The sequence below is a fragment of the Strix aluco genome, chromosome 6 (assembly GCF_031877795.1).
Source record: "Strix aluco isolate bStrAlu1 chromosome 6, bStrAlu1.hap1, whole genome shotgun sequence".
NCBI classification, from domain to species: Eukaryota; Metazoa; Chordata; class Aves; order Strigiformes; family Strigidae; genus Strix; species Strix aluco.
In genome coordinates, this window is record NC_133936.1 from 35,132,425 (window position 1) to 35,160,080 (window position 27,656).

The 27,656-nt window shown below is 43.1% G+C and overlaps 1 protein-coding gene across 3 annotated transcripts; it reads left to right on the forward strand.

Annotated features, from left to right (window-relative positions):
- On the forward strand, positions 1 to 27,013 carry STAT1 (signal transducer and activator of transcription 1). 3 transcript variants are annotated; one of them, XM_074829594.1, is made up of 24 exons: positions 825 to 930; positions 2,935 to 3,063; positions 3,679 to 3,823; positions 5,069 to 5,167; positions 7,061 to 7,156; positions 7,872 to 7,950; positions 9,188 to 9,279; positions 9,869 to 10,020; positions 10,295 to 10,453; positions 11,846 to 11,938; positions 12,410 to 12,469; positions 13,325 to 13,354; positions 13,443 to 13,536; positions 14,435 to 14,476; positions 14,978 to 15,061; positions 15,585 to 15,683; positions 16,158 to 16,293; positions 18,123 to 18,178; positions 19,309 to 19,403; positions 21,645 to 21,784; positions 23,144 to 23,329; positions 23,956 to 24,031; positions 24,492 to 24,594; positions 25,172 to 27,013. In XM_074829594.1, the coding sequence occupies exons 2-24, from the start codon at positions 2,936 to 2,938 to the stop codon at positions 25,193 to 25,195; spliced, it is 2,268 nt and encodes a 755-aa protein (XP_074685695.1). In that variant the 5' UTR covers positions 825 to 930; position 2,935; the 3' UTR covers positions 25,196 to 27,013. The 3 variants fall into 3 exon arrangements, with proteins under 3 accessions (XP_074685696.1, XP_074685694.1, XP_074685695.1); XM_074829593.1 differs by having other exon boundaries at positions 824 to 930; positions 24,492 to 27,013; XM_074829595.1 differs by lacking the exons at positions 825 to 930; positions 3,679 to 3,823 and adding an exon at positions 1 to 105 and having other exon boundaries at positions 24,492 to 27,013.
- The last annotated feature ends 643 nt before the right edge of the window (positions 27,014 to 27,656 follow it).

Sequence of the window (27,656 nt, forward strand, 5' to 3'; positions counted from 1 at the left end):
TGGCGTTCCCCCCCCGCCACCGCCCGCCGCGCCTGCGCCCGGCCGCGCTCCCCGCGGCGCTGTGGGCTGGTGGCGGGCGGAGGCGCCCGGAGCCGTTCCCGAGAGGTGAGGGGGTGCGGCAGCCGGCTCTAAGGCGAGGGGACAGCGGCACGGCGGGGCAGTCCCTGCGCGTCGGGGGATACGGTAGCGGGGTGAAGGGCCAGCGTAGCTGAACTCACGGCTTCCCCAGGCCAGCCTCCCGCTGGCCAGCCCTGGCTGCTGTCAGGGGACCGCCCGCGGGGTTTACACCTCAGGCCTCCCGCTGCCCAGGAGGAAAGATCCTCTCCTAACGGGCTGCATGACAGGCCACCCCCTTGCTGTGGGGACACCAGACCTGCGCCCCGGGCCGCGGCCCGCGCTTTCCTTTCCCCGCTCCACCTGCTCACAAACCCCGTTTCCTAAGCGGCTTTCAGCCCCTCCTGGGCAGCGGCACACGCTCTCACACGGTCCCAGCTGCCCTCTCGCACTGCCCAGCTGCCAGCGCTGCGGAGAGCCCACAGCAGCGGAGGCCTGTCACCCTCCTGCTGCCTCGCCGCGCCTCTGGACAGCCTTGTCTTAACGGGTGCAGCCTCTCTGCACGTTACCCGTGTGGCGCCTCTGCCCGCAAGCTCCGGGCGGTTACTGGGGCCGGGCAGGGGCCCGGAGGAGCCCCTCGGCGCGGCCCCGGCGGGAGGGGAACGCGGCGCCGGGAACACCCCGCGTCCCCCACGCGGAAGGGAAGGGGCTGTGGGCGGGGCAACCCGGCGCCGCTCCTCGCGCCCATTGGCCGAGGCCGCGGGGGCTGGGCTCTGATTGGCCCCGCCGCCGGCCACCCGCTCCGCGGTGCTGCGGGTATTTCTCGGCGAGAGCGGGGCGCGCGGCGCGGAGCCGGAGCGCAGCATCGTCCCACGAGTAAGTGCGGGCAGCGCGCGGGCCGGGGCTGAGGGGGCGGCGGGCAGGGCAGCGCTCTCCGCCCTCAGGGCCCATCGAGCGGCGTCGGCGGCGGGGGGAGGAGGAGGAGGAGGCGGCGGCGGCGGCGTGCGAGGTGCCGGGCGGCAGGGCCGGCTGTCCCCCGCCCTTTGCTCCCGGACTGCCGTGGCGTAGTTTGGCGGCCATGCCCCGGGCGGCCGGGGGTGACCCGAAGAAAGGAATCGGTAGGAGTCGGCGGTGTTAAGTGTAGTTAGAGCGCAGCTAGGCAGGAGCCCGAGTTCAGCTAGTGGAAGGCACCCTGGGGCACGGCTGGCACCCAGGCACGCGGACCCGCCCAGCTGCAAATGAAGCCCCTTTTCTCCAGAGGTGCATATGGACTGCGATCCTCTTGCCCTTGCCCAAGGGAAGGCAGAACAACAAAATGGGTTTTCCACCGCCTCACTAGTCCATTTGTCAATGGCAGGCTGAGCCCTGTATCCTAGCATTGGTGTCTCTAGTGCCTTTTCCACAAAAGGTGCTGATTTCCCACCTTTTTAGTGTTTCTCTGCTTGCACCTCCCCAAGGATTGCATTTGCTGCATTATCATTTTGCGCTGTAACCAGTTCTTTGGGTGGTCCTCAGCCACCGCTCCCAAGTCCATTCCCAGTCTAGTTGCTTTAAGACAGAGGAAGATTGGAGTATCTGTTCATTTAAGTACTAGGGGGGAAAAAATGGACCGACCATGCATTTAGACAAATTCTTCTAGCTTTCCTCACCAATGTCATGTGGTAACTGTTTGCCTCTGTGCCACTACAGCATACTCAAACGTGTGTTACCTGTAACCTGAATCCTACACACATCAAAATCCTCAAAGCCCTCACTTGAAACATAATAGCGTTTTTAACTCTCTCACTTCTCACACATAGTGTATGCCACTCCGCAGCTGAGTGAGCTGGCACACAAACACTAATGGGGGTTTGGCAGGAAGCCATGTATAAGAAAGTCCTTTACCCCAAAGGTTCCTTGGACAAGTCCTATGACTCTCAGTCCTATGACCCTTTTTTAAAAGTTGCAGATGTGAGTGGACTTGCATCTTGCCACCCATGTTCTCAGCCTGGACTGTTCCTTGGACGTATCTTTATGTGCCATTTCCGCTACAAGACGCTTAACCTGCAGCCCAGTGAGGAGATGGTAACTGGTCTGCAGGCAGAGACCATACATCAGAACACACAACCAATTTGGCGTAGAACTGTTACTGTACAGCATGGCTTCTCTTGGTCATACTAGTTCATTTTAAGTAATCTGCATCTGCTGCGGGGATTGCTTAATTTAGCCTGAAAATTTGATTATGGGAATTAAAGCATATAGTAGAAAAACACAGCTCTCCAATACTTCTCCATTTAAAGTGACTCAAGAACTAGTCCGTTTTCAAAGCAAGTAAGTACAGACACAAAGACCACCTGAGAATGGGCTCCTAGAATTTCTTTGATTTTCACTCGCACTTTTTCCACCTTGTGGCGATGGGGAGTACATCTGCACCAACAAAAGGTGAAGCTCCGCATGCAAGATCTCAATCCTGCAGAGTATAGGTATCAAACACCCAGGTCCTCATGCCTGTACCCCTGCTAAGCAAGAAAGCAGTAACACTGCTAGTACCCTAAGGGGTACAAAGGAAAAAAAAAGATACAAAAGGGTTCAAAGGAAAAAAAAAAATTCCAAATTTTCATAGAGAGGGGTGATATAGCTCAGAGTTATTTTTCATGCAATAGCACACTGTCTTAATTTGCAATATTAATTTTTTAAATTAAAACAGAAGTTGTATTCAGTTTTAATGATTAGCTTTCTAAAATTGTTACAGCTGAAAATGGTTTTGTTTGCTAGAAACACTTTTCCTTCCTACTCCTCCAGTTTTGCCATTGTTCATGAAAACTTGTATGAGTTACTTTTCACGCATTCAGTCCAAATACTGCTTAAACATTTACACTGATTTGTTCCCCCCCTCCTCAGGATGACCCAGTGGTATCAGCTACAGCAACTTGATTCCAAGTTTTTGGAACAAGTTCACCAGCTTTATGATGACAGCTTTCCTATGGAAATCAGGCAGTACCTGGCACAGTGGCTGGAAAACCAGGATTGGTAAGCATAGAAATTGGCCTTCAGGCTGCAAGCAGCGTTCTCGTGCATGCAGTTACAGGTGGCAGAAGAACACTGGGGGAGCAAGCTGCTAGGTGAACCTTCTCTGGTAGGTCACTTCAGTAGCTGTGTGGGTGCTACAGCCTGTGTTACTGCCGCTCTTCGGGGCTTTCTAGAGGGGTCTGACACAGTGTAACGAGTACTATCTCCTATTTCCCTCGGTTGATCTGCAACAAAAGCAGATGTTTTAAGACCGGTCAGTTACTACCTTGCCAGCTCAGTCTCTCACTGTTTGCAGACTTTGAACTTTTGCCAAGATTTCTGTGGAGTGTTATCTTTTAGAAGAGTGGTACAACATGCACATGCAGGTTTGCTTTTAGCTTCTTGATGTGCATGGAATGAGTAAATGAAATTGCAAGAATAATACAAAAACAACATTTCTGTATCAAGGAAAGTAAAGTCAAAGTTGAAAGAATGAAATTGGCTTATGTTTGAAAGTAGTTCTTACTGCTCGCATATGCTACAACTGGAGTTGGGGATTAAAAGTACTCCTGTATGCATTTCTTGAATGCTGCACTGAAAGTGTATTTAACACAACCATACCTTTAATTATTCTAGGGAACATGCAGCCAACAATGTATCTTTTGCTACGGTGTTATTCCATGACCTGCTGTCACAGCTTGATGATCAATTTAGTAGATTCTTGATAGAAAACAACTTTTTGCTGCAACATAACATAAGGAAAAGCAAACGTAATCTTCAGGTACGCCTGGGGTATATGCCTATGTATTTGCTTGAATTGCTTCAGTAGTGCAATTGGATGCCTTAAAGCACACTACCCTGCCATGAGGGATTTTTTCAGAGAGCATGTGAGAACCCTAATTTAAAAGGCAGAATTCAAATATTGCTCCAATTTTGTTTTAACTGGCTACAGTTAGAAAGTTACAGTTTCATTACCAGTACAGTTACAGTTTCTGAGGACTCTAGGGAAAAGAAAGTTGTAGTTTGTAAGGTGTTTAGTATATGTATTTGGAGTGCTTACTTAAATGTAGTTTCACTTACCCCAGCCCTTCCCTTCCCCAGTCAGTGTCCTAATAAACTTCTGATGCAGAAGAAACACAGAGGAAGAAATCCTTCCCACGTAACTGCAGAACTGCAGTTAATAGCAAAGGACTTGTCATCAGACAGCACTTCTGTGCATCACATCATACTGACAAAGAAAAGGGCCAAAGCGATTGGTAGTGAGGGGCAGTGCAGAACATATCCTTAGTGGGCTTAATTACTTTGTCATTAGTCAGTCCTCCCCTCCTCCCTGTAGGGCACTCTGCCAGAGGATCTTCCACAGAGTCACCTTCTCCACAGCCTAGCTCCCACACACTCCAAGTCGGTGACTGGGGGACTGTTTTCCAAGGAGAGGAGAACGTGACCAGGCTGTACTTATCTGATAGTAACTGTAGATCAGCAATGAAAGATCAGCCAAGGAGGCTGGTACAGCTCAGTGACCCCCCAGGCAGCACCATCCTGGGCAGAGCAGGGCAGTACTCAGTCCAGAGCATGCTTCAACTTTGGATGTGTGTAAAACAATGAGGTTGAATTCATATCCAGCCTCAACTGTGTGTTCATAAATGACAGTTAATGTATCTCCTTTACATTGCTGAGCAATAGCTGTACCTGTCAAACTCTACTGCCCTTCAAAACCAGGGTGGCTCTCAAGAGAAGATAAGCTCTCTCTAGGACTGCAGGGAAGTATCTCGCTTCTGCTAGTCCCTGTCCCTTTCTGTTATTTTGTGCCAAGTCCTATCTCTTCTTACACCAATGAACTAAAATAGAAACTCATTCTTGGAGATGGCTGCATCTGTCACACTCCCTGTAGTGTTGGAGCATGCTATGACTGATGCATGCCCCGAGGTCCACACACAGTCACCCACTAATCTTTTTGTCAATTGGTGTACTGAAGGACAAGAAATTCTGGGTATGGACTTTAACAATAGACTGTCTCTAATGCCAGGATAACTTCCAAGAAGACCCAATACACATGGCAATGATCATCTACAATTGTCTGAAAGAAGAGAGGAAAATACTGAACAGTGCCCAGTTGTCAAATCAGGTAACAGCCTCAGAATGTCAACTGCAGTTGTATTTACCCTTTCCTGTTATTTGGGACAGAGGGAGTGGAAGAAGACTGAAAGAGGAAACAGGCTGCCCTCTTCTCTGCCCAACACTATGTTTCTTAAAGACACTAGAGTGAACACTGATATGTACCAGCTGGACAGTGTGGCTTGTTTGTGCTGTATGAAGCATTTGGAGGGGAAGTGGCCAGAAAGTAATTTTTATTCCTCAAGCAACGTAAAAGCTATGGTGGTTTTTTAATGCTTCTGTAGAATAGCCTGACGTGCTCATCAGATTTTATTACAGTTTAATAATTAGCGCTTGCCTTATTTGTCCACCAAGGTTTTAGCTTTTTCCTTCTGCATTTTACTCCTGAATTTACTCTGTATTAAGCAGCTGAGCCTTGGTGCTTCTCTGGACTGTCCCTGTGGGAAAGTGATGCATCATTCTCCTGATCAGTTATCTCCAAGTATTTCTTTCTATTTTTGATTTTTAAGTGAAGCCCATTTCTTTCCTCTGAACCATAGGTAAAGCCATATTTTTCTCTGACTTTTCGTCTTTTTGTTTTTCCCTTTGCAAGGAGAACTGTTTTGCAATAAAAAAAAATTAGCAGTTGGGAAAGGCATGCAAGCAATATAGCCAAATGTAATCCACTTATGTAGCAATAAAGTGATGACTGACCAAGCGTGTTAAGTTCTGATACTGAAATACTTCCCTTTAGGGCAAGTTTTTGAATATGTGTTGATAGAGTAAGAAGAGCACTCAGACATAGGCTTTCAACAAGGAGCCTAATGCAACTGTGTCCAAACCAGCTCATCTAAAAATGTGACTCTGACAGAGCCATTGAAGCTGCAGCACAGCTGTTCAGTTTCTGTTCTGACACATAACATAAAGCATTCACAACTGCCTTTCCGGCATGTGATATATTTGGGTCATCAAAAAGGGAAATAAGTCCTCCTATACTTACTGTTGGCACTAGGTACAACACCATGCCCTACCTCTGCTTGCTGGTAAACATTCTCATTTCCCAAAGCTGAGAAGATAAAATGCAGAGCAAGCACGATTATAAGCATCATAAAAACCAGAGGAGAATCCCAAATTTTAGAGTATGCTCAGATGCCTTAATAGTCTGACTCAAATCTGTGATGGGGGACCTTTAGCAGTTTACCAAAATAAATACTTTAGATGAGCTTAGCTTATATTGAAGCGTTAATCAGAGCAACAATGCATACCTGACTGTCCCACATTGGAGGATCGACAAGTTTCTGACACCCACTAGTACTGTTAATGTGTGAAATGAAAAATCCTGTCTTTGAAATTACTGCAGCTCTCCCCAAGTGATGCCATGCAATAAACTTCCTGAATGATATTGAGGTCAGCTTTCAAAGAGCTGTACAGACATCTAACATGTGCTTGAATGCCCTGTAGGAAAAAAAATTGCACACCAGGTTGTCCCATTCACACACCTATCCTTGTTCTTGCTCTTAGCCCATTTCTCCCTGTACCCTATATGAATGAATCTGACACTTGATGTAGCTGTCATCCAGCCTTCAGGATTGTTGTTTTCTTGAAATACATTTAGAAGATACATGAAGATAAGCAAAGAAAGTAGTGGAGTTGTGCAGAGAGAAAACAGAATATGTTTATAGCTTTATATTGCTGTGATGAAAAGAATGCAGCATCACTACACAACAGGCATTTTTAATCCTCCCTTGTTTCTCGCAAATTCACCTGAACTCAATTTTATATTATAAAACCTTAGTATGATTTATCAGAATAAGCCATGCGTCATCAGGCTGTTTGTCAACAAAAGCCACTAACTAATTAAAAAAGTATTTGCTGTCATGGGTGATGCTAGTTTGACTTCTGTTGTCCTGCTTGCCTCCCTCAGATGCAAGTGGGGAGCGTACAGAACACCATGACTGGGATGCTGGACAAACAGAAGGAGCTTGATGTGAAAGTTAAGGCTGTAAAAAACAGTGTCATAGTAAGTATAGTATAACTTTAAGTGGTGTTTGTTGACTCACATGTGTCGAAAAGCTTTCAGTACATAAAATAAGACTTTCTAAAATGATAAGTAAAAATAAGAGTTGAAAACCAAACCATTACCTATCACCGGTGACTATTTGAAAAAAGAAAGTAATTATCTGTCAATAGCAGCATAGTACAGACTGGGGTTCAACTGGTCTAGCAAGATAAAATGTCTTGTGCTTAAATTTTAGCAACAAAAACATTTTACCCATCTGAAATACTAGCAGCTAAGGAAAAACTCTTAAGAAATCATATACTGACCATTTTGTTGTTAACTAGAAGATAGATTTGCAGTTACCATATAGATGTTTATTGTCTTAACAAATACTGTCAAGACAGAAAGCTTTTCTCCAAGCAATACCTAAGAATTTGAAAGTTTAAAACACTGTTTGCCATTCCAAATTTTTTCACTGTAGCCTAGCTTCTCCTGAATTCTGTGAGCTTATATGGCTAGACAATCAGATTTTAGTTAGCTGAGAGAAGGGAGGGAGGGTGAATAGAAGGTGATTAAGTTTAGCGATATTTCCTGTTAGGGAGTTCCAGAAAAAGGCATTGCTGTAAAACCACACTTCATCTCTGTAAATGTCTGGTGCCAGGCAGTTCCTAATCAGAAGTCTTGCATTACATGGAAGTATTGAATAACTGTGGCTACTTTCATTTGTGCTTTATAGGATGTGGAGCAAGACATCAAGACATTAGAGGATATGCAAGATGAATATGATTTTAAATGTAAAACCTTGCAGAGTAGAGGTGAGCAATTCATCAAGGACATACCTTACTGCATATAGTTCATAAGAGTAAACTCTGCTGTCTTATGTCAGGAAACTAAACCTAATAATATGCAGCCAAACTTACTGATAACGTTCCTCCTTTAGAAATCCTGCTTTATGCTGAAACCTAAATTCCTGAAAATGCATTCTCTGCATCTGCCTGTTCTTACAAGTAGTAAGAGAGCCTCTTTGTTAACACAGCATTCCTTTGTCCTTTACATCCCTTTGCTACTGGAAATAGCAAACCCTATAGGCTCTGTGACTGTTCAACCATACATCTAAATAATTAAGTTTAGGCTTCTCTTTGCCATCTTGTATTTCACAAATGAATTCCCTGCTTCAGGTTTTGTAGGCCTTTGTGTACTGAGGGTAGCACATGCAGCCATAGTCCACACTTGTTTCATGATAATAGATCTGTCTCTTTTTTTGACTACTTTGTTCTAGAAAAGGCTTCAGTTTCCAACACAAGTTGGCAGTTGGCTGTCCCTCAGAAGGGGGCCATGTTCAGAAGATGCTAAGGGGAACACTGAGCCATGATCTTGCTTTTTGTATTTGAGGGCAGGTAGTGCTTCTGTGAGGCAGACAGGAACCTCTGACTGGAGGTCAGTAGGCAGCAGAGGTGGTAGCCAGGGTACCTATGTAGGATCTGTCAGCCTGGCCTACCCTCAGGAGGCTGTAAATATCACAGAATCATCAAGGTTGGAAAAGACCTTGAAGATCATCTAGCCCAACCACTAACCTAACACTGACCGTTCCCAACTACACTATATCCCTCAGCGCTTGAAATAAGTTAGCTTCCGTTGCTAGGTTGAGTAATATGAATGATTCATATCTGAAGTCAACATGAGAACAAATTGTCCTGTGTGTATCTTTACACAATACAATGGTTATTTGAAATCAGGTTCTTGCTCTAAAAAGGAAACAAACTCACATCTCAATTACTTCACCGGGACAGTGGCTTTTCCTTGCATTAAGTGCTTTAAGTGTAGTCTCTGTCCTTTCAGAAAGGGGAAAGGAAGAATCAGAAAAAAAAAAATATCTAGGAGGTGGTAAAGATTTCCTGCCTTAGGCTTTAAAAGTATACTTTACTTGACATTAGCCAGGCAGGTCCCCTCCTCCCCTTAGTGTTTCCCCTACTCATACTTCCCTGGTCTCACAGGAGCATGACTTGTTGCACTCCTTCAGCCCCACCTTCACAATTTTGACTTATTTTACAGAGCATGAGTCCAATGGTGTGTCACAGGAGGAGTACAAGAAAGAACAGATGAATCTCCAGAAGATGTTCTTATCACTTGACCTTAAGAGAAAGGTAGCACTCTAGTTTTCTTTCAGAAGGCAACAACATTTCATTTTCATTGGGTTGACATAAATTATGTAAAAGAAAACATTTCTACTAACAGCTGAACAAAGGTTTCATTCTTTCCATCCTGACTGAAAATCTAGAATCTCTGTAAGCATATTTCTTTTGTAGTAACCTTTATCAAACTCTGTCAGGTAAAGCTAAAAGAACAGTGAGAGGGAAAAGTGTCATATCAATAGTCATGTTCTTGAGGAAAAGCTAATTTCAAAATTTGCAGCTCTATTAGAGTTAATGTGCTCACTCTCATTGCAGTGCTTAAGTCTACAGCAAGCACTGGGTGATCCCAGATACACACTTGGGGCACACATGGATGTGAGACACTGGCTCTTCAGAATTTAGTGGTACTGAATATGAATTGTTTCTCCACTTATTCAAGCAAATATTCCAGCTAAAAAGAAACAATGTTTTGGAAAACATCCTCTGTTGACAGAAACTATTGGTCCTTGAAAAGTTTTGCAAGACAGATAGCTTTAGCTAAAACAGTACTTCGTTTTCCTGAATATTTTTAATAAACAGGGTAATTTAATATTCTGTATAGGAAGTGGTGAACAAGATAGTACAGCTACTGAACACCACAGAGCACACACAGAGTGCTCTTATTAAGGAGGAGCTCGTGGAGTGGAAACACAGGCAACAGACTGCATGTATCGGTGGCCCACCCAACGCCTGTCTTGACCAGCTACAGAACTGGTAAGTCTCTAGTCAAGGACTGCACTGGACAGGAACTTGAAGTGTTATGAAGAAACACCAGATCTGTGAAATATATTGATTATTTATATTACGCATTTTTCATTCTGTCACGGCATAACTATATTTCATTGATTTTAAAACCTCATCGCATTTCTGATGAGCAACAAGTGTTCTCTGTGCACTGCCTAGTCCTTCGGGACAGTCACCTGGCTGGTGTCTCAGCATTCTTGTGATACAAAAACAGGCTAAAAGTAATAAGACTGTGTAATTGTAGGTTCACCATTGTTGCTGAAAGTCTACAGCAAGTTCGTCAGCAGCTCAAAAAACTTGAGGAACTGGAACAGAAGTTTACCTATGACTCTGATCCCATCACAAAAAATAAACAAGTTCTGCAGGACCGAACACACAGTCTTTTCAAACAACTCATCCAGAGGTAATGGACAAAAAGGGTCTCTCTGTTTGCATGAAGAAATGGATGGAGAGCCTCTTTCCTTCCATGCCCTCAATATTTCCTGCATGCTAACTTTGAATTTTCTGAGGTTTTCATAAGTTTGTCATAAGCATTAAACTAAATGACTATTTCTGAGATTTACCCTATTTAGGGTTTCCACAGGTTTAAGCCCATGGAAAGGGTTTGTGATCAGTCATCATTTAAGTTAGCAGGAGGTATGCTACAATATGCACTGATTACAGAATCAAACTCCTAGTCTGTTAGTCCATTTCTTGCTTTAAGCTTCAGCTCTGCAAAGTTCAGGTAAATGGAGGCAAGAAACCATCTGCACCAAGCTATGCCCACAGTAAATACACACTAGATTCTCCAGCTCTTTGTCTCTGGCTGCATCCTCTTTGTCTCCAGCACAGGGAGGCCAGCCATATTGCTGTAGCTTCTCTATGATGCAAGCTACTGTAGCTGGTAGTTGCCCCGCATAAGATCAGAGTTGCATTCTGTAAACCTACAGTAGACAAGAATTCGTGCTGCACAAGACTTGAAACTAGCAGATAAAAGCAGGGGCTCATACAGTAGGTAACAGCCTGTTATGGGGTGCTAGAACCCAGGTTTCCAGAGATCCCATTCAGATGCTTTGACCACTGATCTTCAATTAGAAAACACAGGTACTGCTTTTCAATGAAGTGAAGGCAATAAGGCAGAGCTATAGAAGTTCAGCTGCTGTTTAGTTACCTGCAAGCTGCTGTTTAGTTATCTTGCCTGTCAGTATAGCGAAAGGAAAAGTCTCCATACTCCATAGGACTTCGTAACAGCAGAAATACTTCAGAATTTATGTCTACATAGCACAGCGTTACACAAAAGGTGCCCGAGACAGCAACAGTTTGGGGTGCCTGAGAACAGGTTAGCCTCAGGGATTTGCTTCATGGGGTTAGCTAGCCTTCATCAAATCCCCAGCTCGCTTACCCAGCTCCTGGGCACGTGGTGTTACACAGCACTGTGACTGTAAGAATTTAACAAGCACTGGGAATGGCAAACAAAGCAACGCTTCTCACTTGGATTATGCATCACATCACAGTGTTTACATGCTGTTTGCTTTCAGGGAAGTTTGAGGTAGCACTCTCCCTCCTCAAGCCATCAATATGTTTAGAAAAAGCCAACCCTTACAAAATCACTTTATACTTGCAATATTTTTAGCGCTGTTGATACAAGTGAGAGAAACCCACACACAGACGTCTGTATAGATTGAAACTCAATGAATAAATTGTATAGTACTACTGGTAAGTGACCATTCTTTTAAAGTTCACTTTTTATGTAACTTCTTATTCCTTAAAGGCAACATTGATAAATCAAAGTGCCTTTAATCTCTTCTTTCCATAGCTCCTTTGTGGTAGAGAGGCAGCCTTGCATGCCAACGCATCCTCAGAGGCCCTTGGTTCTGAAGACAGGAGTACAGTTTACTGTAAAGCTGAGGTATGTTTTCCCCTTCCTTCTTGTTTTGTGGTAAGCCTTCCATGTCATTGGCTTCCTACAGCTGAGAGGGCTGCCTGAGTGCTAAGGTGAGGAAGGGGAGAGAGTGTCATGTGGCACGGGGATATCTTCTAGCAAATTTTAACTTGCATTTAGCTCTTACCCTTTACAAGAAGTGGGGGGTATTGAGTGTATAAAACACAACAAACAGCAGAAGACACAGACCACTTCGTCATGCAGAAGAGTAATTCATTTGCCCATCTAGTGTCCTCTAAATCAGGACCTGGAATCAGTGTCTGCAGACCTTGCTGATTGATGCTGTCACTGCAAATATGATACCTTGTATGGAACAAGCTTGGAGCCAGTATGTGGCCCTGAGTTGTGCAGCTTAAATACATCTGTGATAAGCAATGCGATAGAAGAGAACCTGTATTTTTGCAATTGCAGTAATTAAAAAAAAATGTCTCTTTCCAGATTGCTGGTGAAGTTGCAGGAGTTGAACTACAACTTGAAAGTGAAAGTTTTATTTGATAAGTACGTTACATTTTTCTCATCCCTGTGTACATTAATGGCAAGCAGTCCCCATGTTCAGAAATCCAAAAGGCAGTCATATTTTAAGTGTTGAGTTGTCCAGGATCAGGCTGGTTCTCCATGGTAGCAGGTACAGCCCTCCTTTTCTTACACATGCCCTTGCTGTGAATCTGTCTTTGCCATTAGGGACATGTCACAGAGTACAGAAGGCCTCAGCACTTGCTTTAAAGGCAGGGAAAGAAATGGAACAGGCTCTCCAAGATAACAGCAGCGGCTGTAAGGTCATGAAAGGGGGCTGTGCTTTTAAAAAAGCAGGTGGGTTTTTGTCTTCACATCAGAGTCTTTAAGGGGCATTCTGTTCACTTGAAACAGCTCTGGTGTCCAGAAACTTGCTGGGAATGGGGGCAAGGAAAAGAAATTCTCATTGGGTGTGGGAGCTGAGGTTCTGAGAAATGCACCAGATATAATGCAACTCAGTAAAATCCTGAGTGGTGGGAAAACTGATTCAAGTGATAGAGCAATTTATTCAAAAAGTTGTGTGCTTTGAAAGCAGATTTAGAATGAGAGTACTATATATTTTTTTCCTCAGAGCAAGAGTTAAAGTCTATGTAGTAAAAGAAAGGACTTTATTGTAAAGCCCCCATGGCAAAATTTAAGCCTCAGTAAAAGATATCCTGTGTAGTGCAATATTTAGACTCCTTAAACCAATTACCTCCTCCTTTGCACAAAAGATTTCACAGAAGTATTTTACTGGTTCTCAGTCAGCTACTAAGACAAACACCCACATTTCCTATGTCTGTGGCAGAATCTTGGAAAGATTTTTATTTTGTCATTTTCATCTCTTTTTTTTTTTGACAGAGATGTGAGCGAGAAGAACTCAGTCAAAGGGTATGTAGCATTACAGTTTGATATATTAATACTGGGTTCTTCCAATGAATTTGAGACACTTAATTCTTTTCTGTCCCTCTTTGTGAAGGTTCAGGAAATTTAATATTTTGGGAACAAACACGAAAGTAATGAACATGGAAGAATCTACTAATGGAAGTCTAGCAGCAGAATTCAGGCACTTGGTAGGGGATTTTTTTTTTTTCTTCTGTTGACACATCCATTGTGTGAGTAGAGGGTGTGGTAAGGAGACAAATTGCTTTTGTTATTGAAGTCATTATTTACTTTTGTATAAGAGGAACTGTGAATATCTCTTTTTCTTTGTTCTTTCCTTTTTGAAATCTTTGGCCTGTTTCAGTTGAGATGCTGTAGCTTTTGTCACTGAAATAAGGCCAGAAAGGCAAGCAAGAGTATTTGCTGCCATACAGCTTATGTTGCAATGAGTACTTTGGAGGACAAAGAAAAAGAAACCCAGAAATGCTGGTTTAGGCCTTTCAGAGGAAGGCCCATAGGTAGGAAAGCTTGGAATAGGTTAAAGAGCTTTGAAACTGAGGGAAATTGTCTAGGAGGGTGGCTACAAGAAATTCAGCAGACTGTACAAGCACTTTTGATCTGCAGATTTTGAGAAATCAGATTCCTGTTGTGATGACAGAACCAAAGAAAAAATTAAAATCCTGAACGAGTGAACATGGAAGTCTCCTTTCCTCCCTTCAGTTGTCCAGAACAGACACTGTCTGGAGTTTATTGTCCAATTTAGAGGGGTACTTTGATAAACCAGTATTGAATCTGATCCTTCCTGATTTTTCACTGCTGCTGTTCTCAGAAGGCCTCTTAAAGGCGTTACATCATAAGGGCATGATATCTGTTTTCACAGATGAATGGTTTATGAGTATGAATGAAGAGTAGTAGAGTTACTTATAGTTTAATCCTTTGGCTTCCACAGCTTAGAATCAAATAGAATCAGATACTAGCACAGCAAGTTTGTGTACAGTTGAGCAGTTAGAGCATGCAAGCATTTGCATCCTTTACCACTTTCATTTGTGGCCAGGTAAATAAGTGACAGGGTTTTTTCTTTGCTTGCAGCAACTGAAAGAACAGAAAAATGCAGGAAGCAGAACAAATGAGGTAAGCAGCACTAACCTTTTTCGTAAAGCTTTTGCATAATACTGAAAAGGCATTCAGGCATTTAAGACCATGCTCTGCTCAGAGCCATGAAGAACACACAGGATGACAAATCAACAGAAGAGCCCAGTGTTTGTAGGAGATGATCCGTATAGGAGGTGTCTACAAATGAGAACTACTGTCAGAACGGTATCCCTCTGGACTCTCCCTCACAGGCACCCAGCTTTAACAGGACTTTCTGTCAAGGGCAGATTTTTCTGTGGCTTCAGGCTAGGAGCCAAAAAAGAAAAGTGCCTAGAGAATACCTATTCTAACAGGCAGTTTTAGGAAGTTAGCATTATCACTTGAGTTTGACCTGTAAACTGTTTCTAAGGTTCAGACCAAGTAACCTCAGGCAGAAAAGGTTTTTCCCCCAATGATAAATCCCTCACCTTCCCCCACCAAGCAATTTTCAGTCCCTGGAAGGTTTTTGGTTTTCTAATTATTTTTTTCCTTTCTTTAAAGGGACCTCTCATTGTAACAGAAGAACTTCACTCTCTGAGTTTTGAGACACAGCTGTGCCAGCCTGGCTTGGTAATAGACCTAGAGGTACGTCTTAAATGAAACAGATGGACTTAAATTTCTGGATGTCACTCATGCCAAGAATCTAAACTTTTTTTTTTAAAGTACTTGTATATCAAACACTTTCAGTTATTTCAAAAATACATGAATGACACTTCATAACATCTCTGTATATACACATACAGTGAGAATGCTGTCAAATCTCTGGATAAATAAGAGATGTGCTTTGCAAAGTATCTGGTAACCAACCCTGTGTTTTAAGTTATCTAGGTATTAGTTTCCATTTATTTCAGAAGCAATATGCTAAGAACTGTTACTATCACTGCTATCATAAGCAATACTAAATGGAAGTCTTTATCAGACAAAAATCATCTGAGACTTTCTAGTACTTCATCATACTGACTGTCTCCTCTACATAGACACTTCAAGTGAAAGAGTTAAGACCACGCAAGCAAGAATTACAGTGGAAATGTGTTTGTGGGCAGTCTAGAGGAGGACTGCAGCAGGGGTACGGGGTAGTCCAACATGTTTCCTTCTGTGTCCCTTTCAGACCACTTCCCTTCCCATTGTTGTGATCTCAAACGTGAGCCAGCTTCCAAGTGGATGGGCTTCTATCTTATGGTTCAACATGCTGTCTACTGATCCCAAGGTATTTGCAAAAAAAAAATTGTGTCAAAAATACTGTGTGTAATTTTCAAAAATTGTCTGAATACAAGTGGCTGCTGATGGCTTTCAGGGGGGTAAAGAAGGGCACAGTGATTTACTTCCCTATCCTAAACAAAGCAATGTTTGAAACCCACATGAGGATAGTGTATATTATATGCAGTATATACAGTACACAGTGAGAAGCCAAATAAACATTCAAGAGTTCAAATACAGTGCACTTGAGTAATCTAGAAATTCTACCCACTGGGAGAAGACATGTCCAAAGCAGAGTCCCAGAGATTGCTTTTCCTGTAAAGAGTGCCTGTCAGAAGAGCAGCTTGCTTTTGCAGAGTTGTCTCAAGCTGACATCCATTCTTAAATCTACATTTTGTTTTGGCAATACACTTTCATAAATTTAAACAGCATTCCAAAATTAACATTTATTAACTATAGATTGTATTTTTCCCTTCCATTCTAGAACTTGTCCTTCTTTCTGAATCCACCTTACGCAAAGTGGTCTAAACTTTCTGAAGTTCTGAGTTGGCAGTTTTCTTCTGTAACCAAGAGGGGACTTAATGCAGATCAGCTGAGCATGCTGGGAGAGAAGCTACTTGGTATGGTCTACTTCCGTCACAGGTGGCCAGTTTGAATTGAAGCTAATTCTACATCTTTTCTGCAATCTATTTTAAGTTTTCATTTCCTCTCACACTTTTTCCCCTCGTACAATATCACTTCATAGCAATGAATTGTTTTTCATTTTTCAATATGGTAGAGTTTGTAAATGAAGGTCAGGTCACAAAAAAAATCTGCAGTTCTGACTTAGGAGTTCTGTACATTAGGGCAGTGCAGATTGGGGCTACTTCTGCCTTTTGAAGAGCTACTGAAGAAATGTGCGTGTTTAGTCAGTCTTTGAGGTGGCTGTTTCTTGGTGCTTTTTTTGTTTTTTTTAAATCCCTCTCTATTAATTTGGACTGCATGCATGCCCCCAGCTACAGCAGGGGTTTACTCTATCTGCATAAACACGGTTGCAATGTCAAAGTGCAAACACTCAGAAACTATTAAAGGATATCAAATTGAACATCTCCCAGTTGAGAGTCCTTAGTAAGAGCCTAATCAGCCGTGACTTTTGTTTCCAGACTCCTTGTCAGTTTGCCTGATAGGCAGGGCACTTGACACTGCTACTGAGTTTGCATAGTAGACTCTAGATAAAAATACTGTTGATTCAGTATATTCCACTGACCTTAAGTTTTGGGAAGCATGTATATTTAAAGAGAGTTGACTTTAGTGGATCTAGGCATTAAGTGCAGAATTCTAGTCTCTTAATTCCCTTGCTCTGATTTCCCCAAAACATGAAATCTGACAAAAAGCTTACTGATTTAATAGATTTTCAGAATTTTACAAGGAGAGTAATTTTTTTTCATTGAATTAACCATCATGAAGACAAAGCAAACACTGACATATTTCTGTGGTCAACTTGCATTTTAGAATTTCAGAGGTTTTGTCAAATTCTGGTAACAGTAGGGATGTATTTAGATCTTACCTCTATAGCTAAAAGTTTTTCACTACTGGAAAAAAAATCCAGGTAGTTGAACACTGTATATTCAGGATTCCTTAATGCAAGGGGACACAGAATCTAACAGGGTGCCAGGATACAACTCACCTGCTGTTTTTGTGATGTGAAAGTTGACAGAATCTTGATCTCTAATGCATCAGCATCAGAAACAAGCTCCCTAACCCAATTTATTTTTAGAGAGATGAGAGGGGAAAACCAGCATATTTCTGACTTTATTGAAATCCATAGCATGGTCTGTAATGGAAAGACTGGCTCTGAATGCAGCTGGGGTCTGCAAAGCTCTAGCTACTGTAGCCACAGCCTAGGATTTTCTTTGTGGTTTGGATGTGATTGTGGAACACTTGACAAAAACAAGACAGGGGGCAAATGATTACAACAGGAATGAGATGAGTGTGTGGTTGGGGTAGACCTAGGAGTCAAGAGTTTCTGGGGCAAAAGCCTACAAGTCACCAGAATTGAGACAGGAAAGTGCTTAATCTCAGAAAGATACTGTAGGGTCTGCTGAGCTCCCACAGAAAATCTTAACGGGTTGCAGTCTTTGTTTTGCTAGAGATGTGCAAGATTTCAGGCTCCTTCCTTCAAGCATTTTGAAACTCGCAAGCATAGGAAGCATCAAAATTAATTGGTTCCCATAACACGAAGTCTGTTTAAATACATCTGGTCATTCTGATGCAGTGAACTTCCCTAGAAGGGAGCTTTGCAAGCTCTCCCTGCACTAGCCACAAAAATACCGTAGCCTTCCATTTCCTTTCTCAGTCCAACAGCTCAGACTTGTAAATAAACACTCAGAACTTCGTGCTGTAGGTACTTTCCTTTCAGCCTTACCAAGTAACTTGTGGAACCTGACTGAAGTCAATTTATTCTGTTCAGGGCCAACAAGCGGAGGATCTCATGATGGCCTTATACCTTGGACAAGATTCTGCAAGGTATGAATACAGTTTAAAAACTGAGATGGAAGACAGAGCTTTGTCTTGGTTTGTTTGGTTTTTTTTTTTATTTGACTGGATTTTTTTCCAGGGTGCTTTGTTTTTCAGTAGTGTACCTTAATTATTCTAGAGCTTACATGGTTGTGAGGTTTTGGTGGTGAGGTTCAAGTAGCAGCAGCAGGAGAAAAGGCTTGTGATAGCAAGGAGTAGAGAATTTTGAGGTTGTTTTTGAGCCATGTAAACTATATAGAAAAATACAGCTTTCAAACACAGCATCTTCATTATTGTTAATGCAGTTGCTATTAACAGAATAGTTCTCCATTTTGACTATTACAGAAAATGTCAAGAGAACCCAGCAAGATGAATAATTCTTCTCTGTCATAGTGAAGGACATTTCCCAGACCAGGGGAACTGGAGTAGGGTGAGGATTAGCACAGGGCAGCCAAGATGGTCAGCGTGATGGCAGAAAACCACATCATGAGATTTCATAACCCTGGCTGCAGCAAGACAGGAGGACTCTTTGCACTTTCTTTGGCTTTAGACCCTAAACTGGCATCAGTAAGCAGAGGACAGCAGGCAGGAGCAGACTCCAGGGGAAAAGCAAAGCTCTGGTGACCTATAAGCACTCAAGTTCATTAATATGTGTGTCTCATGAGGAATTGAAATCTGAGTCTGAACAAAAAGTGTCCCTAAGCTGCTCTGCTAGCCAGCCTGGTTGAAGGCCCCATGGGATGGTTTGTATGTCCAAGAGCTCCAATAAAGACAGTGCCCAGGCAGGCCTATTTTCTGCTCCTGGACCAGTGTCATTGCATGAGAGGTGGTAGATACATGTTTTTGGGTACTGTAGGCTCAGACAGGCATTTCTCCCACACTACCTCTTGCCTTAAGATTCAGTACATGCTTCATTTCCAAGAGTTTCTGTCCTTTTGGAGTAGAGAAACACAAAGGGGAAAAAAAGTCATGAGAGAATAAGGGGAGGGTGGGAAGGAGGAAAAAAGGGAGAAAAATGCAAGAACAAGCAGATTCTGACAGGATTGAGAGCTTCCTTCCTCTCTGCTTAACAAAACTCATGTTTCATTATCTGTGTTTTCCCCACTCCTACCCCTGCCTTTCCATATTCTGAATTTCAGGAAAATATAAACGATAAAAATTTCCCCTTTTGGCTGTGGATTGAGGGAATCTTGGAGCTTATTAAGAAACACCTCCTGTGTCTCTGGAATGATGGGTAAGACCTGAGTGGAGTTAACAAAGATGTGGTCATTGCCTCAGACTTCTCATTTAGGCTAGCAGCTGCATCCTCAGTTGTGAGGTTGTTTGTGCAGATACTTTGGATCCAATAAAGTGGAACTTGCAACCAGAAAAAAAATGAGGCAAATGAATTCTAGTTGTGAGGAAGCCTCTGAGGCAACTGCTTAAAGCAAAAGCATCAGATGACCAAGCTGACCCATTTGTCACAGAGCAGGGCTTTGAATGTTAGATTTTCCTTTTTTTGCCTCTGTTCCCGCTGTAAGTTAGTTCTTTCCACACCCTAGAACAGAGCCACTTTTGTGTTTGACAAGGAATACTGAAGTACAACAAAGTATAAGTTACGAAGTGATCATCCATCTTAAAAACCAAAAACCCTACCTACAAGCAAACATTATTGTGAGCCTCCTGTGGGTGGCAGCAGCTGGACTCTGAACTGTATCTGCAACAGGAGTCCAGAACATCATCTTTACTGATTTTAGTAGAGTATTATTAAGTAGTAAGACTCTGCCAGATGGAAAACCAGTTCCATTTGCCTTTGATAGTGGTTTAGTAAACTTTTGATTCTGGTATTGCCCATTTCAGAAGTAATTGCTGCCAGAAACAGGTTTAGCCAAGGTCACTATCCTGCATTTTAGGTCTAGCCTCATTATGAAACCCTGTCAATAACGCACTCACATTCTAGTATCCCACAAGTGCACAGGATCTACAACAGCAGGATTGCTCTATCTTGCTACATTCAGCAGTAGGCTTCAAGTTGTTACGCCCTAGCTCCAGATGAGTTCTGTCGAAGCCCTTTTTATAGTACAAGCTTTGTTTCACTGTCTAAAACCTATATATTCCTTAGCTAAGTGGAGTCCAGTGCAGCAGGAATTTTTGCCACCATCATTGAAGCAGAGTTGCAGTTCTGTCCTGTTTGGTGTTCTGCCTCGGTATGGCTGAACACCTACAGGATTGTTTTTACACAGTCTTGAGTAGCATTACTCATTGCTCTCAGTTATGGGAGCAATCCCCTGTTTAGGGTTTAACAGAAAGAATTGGTGCAAGTTAAATCCTGAATGTAATCAAAACCAGAGATGTAGTACTATGAGTTTCTCCTCTCTCAGCTGGCTTTGTTGGGTAGTCACAGATCTCTCTTTCCTAGAAAGACAAAAATGAAGACTGAAGGGAAAACTCTTGCCAACTGCAAAGATACTTGAGTGGGAAGAGACAAATCTATAGTATTCATTAGGATAGAGACTCCCCTTGTATACAAAAGAACAAGTATTACAGCCTCAAGAGCACTTGCCCTTCTTCATATCTGAGGGACAAGAAAAGCAAAGGACTTTCATTATACATAGGATATTTGCTACCTAAAGCATGCCGTTTAAAAAGAACCACCAACAGAACAAAATCTCAGAACCCCATAAACAGGACACCTTACAGCATTGGAAATTCTAAGCAAAATCATGATTATTTAGTCGTTTTTGTGCAAAAAGCACTTTCCCTAACTTAACACACAGAAGGACAGTAGTAGTACTCAAAACTTCATTATTGATGGAGCATTTTGAGGAATAAGAAGCAGTACAAAGCAATTACGACCTTTTTAAAAAAGTTGGGGGTTTGACCAGGGTTACGCCCTGATGCTGGCTTGCACAACTCCCTCCCCAGCACCCGTTCAGACCAATCCATTTCTTATCCTTACATCGGCCTTCTACACAATGACATTTGCAGAGCATAGTGAATTTGGGGGGTTGAAGTCACATAAGCTTAACAGCTCATCTGGAAGATGTGCGCAAGGAACAAAACAAGCCCCACACCTATGTGGTTGCAATCTGGTAGGTAATAAATGTTGTGTCGTCAGCCAAAGAGGAGAAACATTACTTAAGATGCTTTTAAAGTTAAAACTGCTAGCTGAGATCTGGCCATATTATACCCATATAACTTATGCTTCCCTAGCCCAGCTTTGACAGCTAAGGACAATCTCTTTTATTCCAAGCTCAAAAAAATGTTTAGATAAGCCACCAGGCCAAAGAAGTGCTGAGGGAAGCTGTGGTGAGTCATGACTTCCACCAGGCAGCTCCAGCCTGTCAGTCCTACTGCTAGCTTTCCAGCTGTTCACAGTACAGAATACTTCACCTCTTTTAAGTGACAGCAGCTTTTTAGTTTTCCTAGCTAGCCCAGCACAGCTTAGATTTTTATGTTGAGGAGTAAACTCCACTTTTTCTTTTCAACATTACAGCTGCATCATGGGTTTCATCAGTAAAGAGAAAGAACGTGCCTTATTGAAGGACCAGAGTCCAGGAACATTTTTACTAAGATTCAGTGAAAGCAGCAGAGAGGGAGCAATCACATTTACTTGGGTAGAAGGATCTCAAAATGGTAAGTCAGTCACAGAGAACGCCTTTATCTTCAAAATATAACCTTACATCAGAACAAGAAGCCTTTAAGCCCTTCTCTCTCACACCAAGCACCACTACAATACACCACCCTAGCAGTCCCCACCCTTAGCAGCAGCAGGCCACAAGCAATAGCAGACACATACCTTACTCGGTGTAGCTCATAAGCCACACAGTGGATTGTTCAAGGTTTCAGCTAGGACTAGTAGCACTTCCCAGGTGCTGCTTCTGGCCTGGAAGTTTGTTGAGGACAAGCTGCCTGGGCTGTCTCCCCTGCCTCTTAGGGTCTCTCTCAGCAAGACACACCTGCATCTCCCTCCAAACCCACATCACCTTACCCATCAGAGATTTCTTTCCCAGGAAAAGTTCACTACAGCCACATTCAGCCCTCTGTATTGTTCTCTCTTACTACTTCAACTTCTGTGCAAAACCCCTTTTTTGTCAAACAGCTTGCTTTAACTCACAGTCCAACACATTTGTTACTTCCTTCCCACATTCTCCCTCAGCAAACCATGTATTCACTTACTTCATTTTCCAAGCAGTTCTCCTTCCTCCCATTTCCAGAAGAGCTGATGAAGACCTTACTTCTTTAGTTAGCTAGACTATTCTCTCAGCTTCTTTTAAGGAAGCCTAGAGACTTAAAAGCTGCAAAAAGATACAATCTCCCCTGTACCCAATCCGGGTTCTTCCCTTATCATACTACTTAAATCAACCCCACCTGCCAGGATGGCACAGCTGTTGATACTTGGATGAGCCCAAAACCTACAACAGCTGGAAGAGAAACTGCTGAATGTACTTGAATGACTTCTTTCCCTTTCGTGCTTTCATACTTGACACATCCAAAAATTAAGCAAAGAAGGGTGATAGTATTTGGAGCATGCAGGGAGGCTTTATCTGTCTCTCTTTATGATTCATAAGAGCTCCAAGTGGTGTATTAGGGTCAAACTTCCTAATAGGCTGTAGAGTTTGAGTGACATCATTTGGAAGCAGGTTGAAGAAGTAGCACAGCTTCAATTAGTTAATGAAATACTGCAGTTAATTTCCATGGGCAGGTCACCCCAGTCATTCTGAATACAAAACACACTGAGAGCCGTCACTATGTGCTATCCCATCATATGCCTGCCTACCCCACAAAGCAATTGTGCTCCCTTTGACAGTTATTAAATACTTACCTGCAGCACAGTAGGTGTAAAATAGGTACAGTAGGGCTAAAACAGGTACAAAAGGTGAGCCTTTTGCTCACGTAACCTCTGAATTTGTGAAAGTAGCTGCAGTATTTCTGGACAGTTTTAGAAAAAACTTTGAAACCACCTTTAAGAGTGACTGCTTCTCTCCTCTGCAGAGCCCCAGTTCCACTCGGTAGAACCATACACCAAGAAGGAGCTCTCAGCCGTCACTTTCCCTGATATCATCCGCAACTACAAAGTGATGGCAGCTGAAAACATTCCTGAAAATCCGCTGAGATTTCTGTACCCAGATATACCCAAAGACAATGCCTTTGGCAAATACTACTCCAGGCCTAAGGAGGGTGAGTGCTATAAATGGCTCATACAGTGCAAGTGGGATGTTTGTTCTTGAGGTGCTTGAGCGCTGTATAATTTCTGTGGCACAGAAAGAAAGGGTGGCAGTTGGGCTGGATGTCTTGGCAGCCTACCGCGTGCTTGAGTGCTGCTCGGCTGAAAGGTGAGAACAGGCACCTAAGCTTTAGCAGGTTAAGAAAAGCTCTGGTTTTAAAGAGGCACAATATGAGATCTAGTAGATAAAAACTGAAAATAATTGTTTCTGGCCCTCTAGCTTTCATGTGAGCCTGGGAGATATTTCAGAGATGAAGGTTCCCACTAACAGCTGGAACCATGACTCATATTTGACTATTACACAGGACTGATCCTGACTGTGTGGGCCTGGCAGGATGTGTTGATACACCTACATCAAACTTCAGGGGACGTTTTATTCCCCATTTTCTATAGGAGAAAAGCAAAAAGGAAAATCTGACTAAAAAATTGAATAAATTAACCATAGTGCCAAAAAGTGCATGAGAGACTTGCAGATTATCTGGGTCACAGGCTTTATTTTTGGTACAATAAGGATGGCAATGTGAAGTCAACGTTGTAAAAAAAAAAAAAAAAACACCAATTTTTTTTTTTCTCCTTGAAGCACCAGAGCCTATGGATTTGGATGGTCCCAAGGGAAACGGCTATATCAAGACTGAGTTAATCTCTGTATCTGAAGTGTAAGTTTCCACAAAAATACTGGATTTCTAGGAACTGATCATAACTTTTTAGCTGTAGTTCATGTCTCTTCACAGTAGTTGAGGTGTAGGTGCCCCTGTCAAATCTGTCTTCTCTCTCTTTGAGGATCTGATCACACCACATTCATGCAGTGCTGTGTTTGAAACACCATCTTTAGGTAAAGACCCTAGAAACTTGCAGGTAGCTGTACTAGCAAATAATTTATTGAAAAGCAAGTTCTTAAAGACTTGCTGGACTTGTTTGATTATTATGTAGATCAGTGAGTAGTCCCAGATTTTATTTAAAGCCATGCTGGCTTTGCAAAGCGTGGTGCATTGCTCACAGGCTGCCCCCCTCACAAGGCCTCACTAGTGGCCCTTCTGGGCTCAGAGCCAGACATGGAGCCCAGCTGTGCCTCACTTCTTTAGTGAAGGTTTGTCCCTGCTCTTCTCCTTCTATTAGCCACCCTTCCAGGCTCCAGTCTCCAGAAAATCTGCTCCCCATGTCTCCGGAAGAGTTTGATGAGGTATCTTGGATGGTGAGCCCAGCAGAGATTGATACTGTGGTATGTATCATCAACCAGCCTTTTCCAGGAGGGTTGAGCTGGAACTTCTATTTTTTCCTTTTTTTCCCCTTCAGACATGCCTCAGACACTTAACACAAGCTAACACTTCAGAGCAAGTCTCATCAAATGCGTGGGAAAAGCTGGGAATGCAGAGTTAGACTGGGATTGCTATCAGTCATTCTTTGCACTTGTTTGTGGGGAAAGGGGTGGAGGAGAGCGAAGCTTCCAGTGTGTATCTTGCAGGGGGAGGAAGGAACAATGCTGTAGTCCTCCCTGTGGGGTCTGGGTGGGGAGGGAAGCTGGAGCAGGAGCGCAGCTTGGAAGCATTGCCCTGCCAATGCTGGCGAGGTAGTGCCTGTTAACAGAGTGCCTGTCCTCCTTTCAGGGTGTACTTCAGCAAGAAATTCCAAATTAAAGCATGGCTTTTTTTCCCCCCACCATGGTAGTTTGATCCTAAAATGTGAATTGGATGCTATTTGGGGAGGACCTGGTTGTGGTTAGCTCTGTGGTTAGCAAAGACTAGAGTGTCAGGGCTTTACTTGGCTTGTTTAATTGACATTTATTTTTCTTGTTGCAGATGTGTTCAGCGTATTCAACTTAAAGGTTGAGCTTTTTACTGCATCATTAATGCACCTGATTAGCTTATGCATCTTGCTCTGCAGTCAATGACTTGGTGACACACTTCAGTTCTTTGGTTTCTCGACCTGAAGGTCCAGTAGCAATTTTTAACTAATGGGAACAATACACAGCACTCTGGGTAGCCTCCTTGCATGCACTTTTTGTTTAGAAGTTCTTTGTTAAAGAATTTCCAGTTAGCGAGATACCATGCCAGAGTGGAGAAAGAGAGGAGGACTGAGACGTCCGCAGCAAAAGTGATGGGAGAAACGTGCATTTTTTGTTTAAGGGAATTAGTTAAATTTAACCTTTAAAACAGTTGGCTGTACATAGAATGCTTTAAAGGAAAGCTAGTTCTCTTGCAGAGGTTCTGTTCAGGAAGCTTGCACCTTCTGTGTAACTAGTTCTGAAGAAATTTCATAGCTTTGAATTTTCATCTGTGTCACAAAAAGGAGAAGAGAAACACTCCACAGGCATATGCCACACTGAATCCATGTGCTGCTGAAGTCTGTCCTGGTTTTATCTTTTCTAAGGGCATGGCCTACGGAGAGAACACAAGCCAGAAATGTTACCTGTGTTTCCTTTCTGCTTGTTTCTTAAGGCAAGGTCTTCTTGTGTAGGATGTTTAGCACAATCTTTTTCAAAGAGCACTTCTTAGGACACCGCCTTAAAGCTGCACTGGCACATGCTGAGCTTGCAACTCACTATGTCCAATCAGAGCTGCAGCCTCTCCAGCCTGCAGTCCTGCTGTCTAGCAGCAGTGTCGGACAACGGGAGAACCCACTCTTAGAGAGGGCAAAAGGGGTTGCAGTATGTTTTTACTCACTGCTTAATCTACCAAGGTGAGGATCTGGTCATGTGTATCGTTTCCAATAATACCTGCCCCATTTAGGTTATAACAGGTGAAACGGAACTTAATTTTTTCACGCACAATGAACCAGGACATATATTTAATTGCTGATTTGAAAAACAAGATGACCCTACAGGCTTTGATAATGAACGTCCCGTGGGAGGCAGCTGAGCAGAGGGACCCCCACAACAGCCTCCTTCGGGTGCAGGGGCTGGGCAAGCAGCTCCAGGGGGCCCTGCCTGAGCAGGGGGGTCAGGCACGATGGCCCCCGAGGCCCCCTCCAGAGAACCCTCCCACCACAACCCTCCCACCACAACCCCTGGTGACAGTTGCTGCTGCAGCTGCTCGACCGGCCGCTGTCTGTTCATGCCCTGTGCCCGGGAGGGCAGCAGCGGCCAGCGGCTGGCCGGGAGCGCAGAGCTGCCATTCAGAAATGCTAGATGGGATCAGCTGCTGCTTAGGAAACAAACGGCTGGTTCCATGTAGCTGTTGTGCCCGGGAGGACTGATGTGCCCCCTGCAAAAGCCAGAGAGAAAGGAAATTTAAAGGACCTGGAGCACATAATGTGCGTATTTAAATGAAAAGCACTGCTAAACTGACTTGGTCTTGGTGCCCTGGGTTACTGAGGTTAACAGAGCTACAGAGTATCACAACTGGTGACTTAATGCTTTCATCTTCTTAGAAGTAGCTGAATGTGTATCTATATTGTAGTACAAAAAGCAAGAATTTGTATCCTGAGCTACACCTTCCTTGTATTCATGTTCCATATGCAGCAGTTTGTTTCCATTACTTTTATATTTCAATTTTATTGACCAGGTGAAATTTGCTTGTGAGATTTAAAGCAATGGCCTTATTCATGGCTCTGCCTTTACATGGCAAGTAGTTCTAGAAGTATTTTTTTTTCCCCAATGGAATAGTCTTTTGTCATTTTAAATAAATGGAACTGCCAGATGACACTTCTGTCTTGTGTTTTGGCTAATTCTATTGTAAAGATGATGTGTCTGCCAAGAGTTTACTGTGTATCTCATTTTGAATTTAAACAGTTACAGCTCTGAAGTCTAAAGCAAGGGAGATGCTTTTAATTCATTGCATTGTTGCAGGTCAGGCTGCATTACAGAGCTCTTAGAAGGTGGCTGTTAAGAATGATTTTTTTTATTATTGCTTGTATCACATTGCTGATGTTTTTTATTCCCCAGCAAAACTTCAATAAACTCAACTGAATTTCTAATTAGAGTTGATCTGTGGGATAACTGATCCACAGCTAAACTTTGGGAGCTATTAAACTGTCCCACTGGTGCATCATTTTTCTCTGGGTCTATAAATGACACGATCCCTTGTCTCACACTTGTCAGGCTTTTATATTAACTCCACAGCCGGATGAATTATAAAGGAAAGAAACTGTTGGCAAGATGAAGGACAGCAGGAGTGAAGAGGCAGCAAGAGAAAGCTAGAGCTGTGGAGGGCACATGGCCGATCCACTTCAGAATCCCAGCATCAACAAAAAGCAACCAGTGAAAGCACACAGTTGTAGAAGTGTAGGTTCCTCCCCGCCCCCCCCCCCCAAAGCAAAGCCAGATCAGATAAAGTCATTCTGATT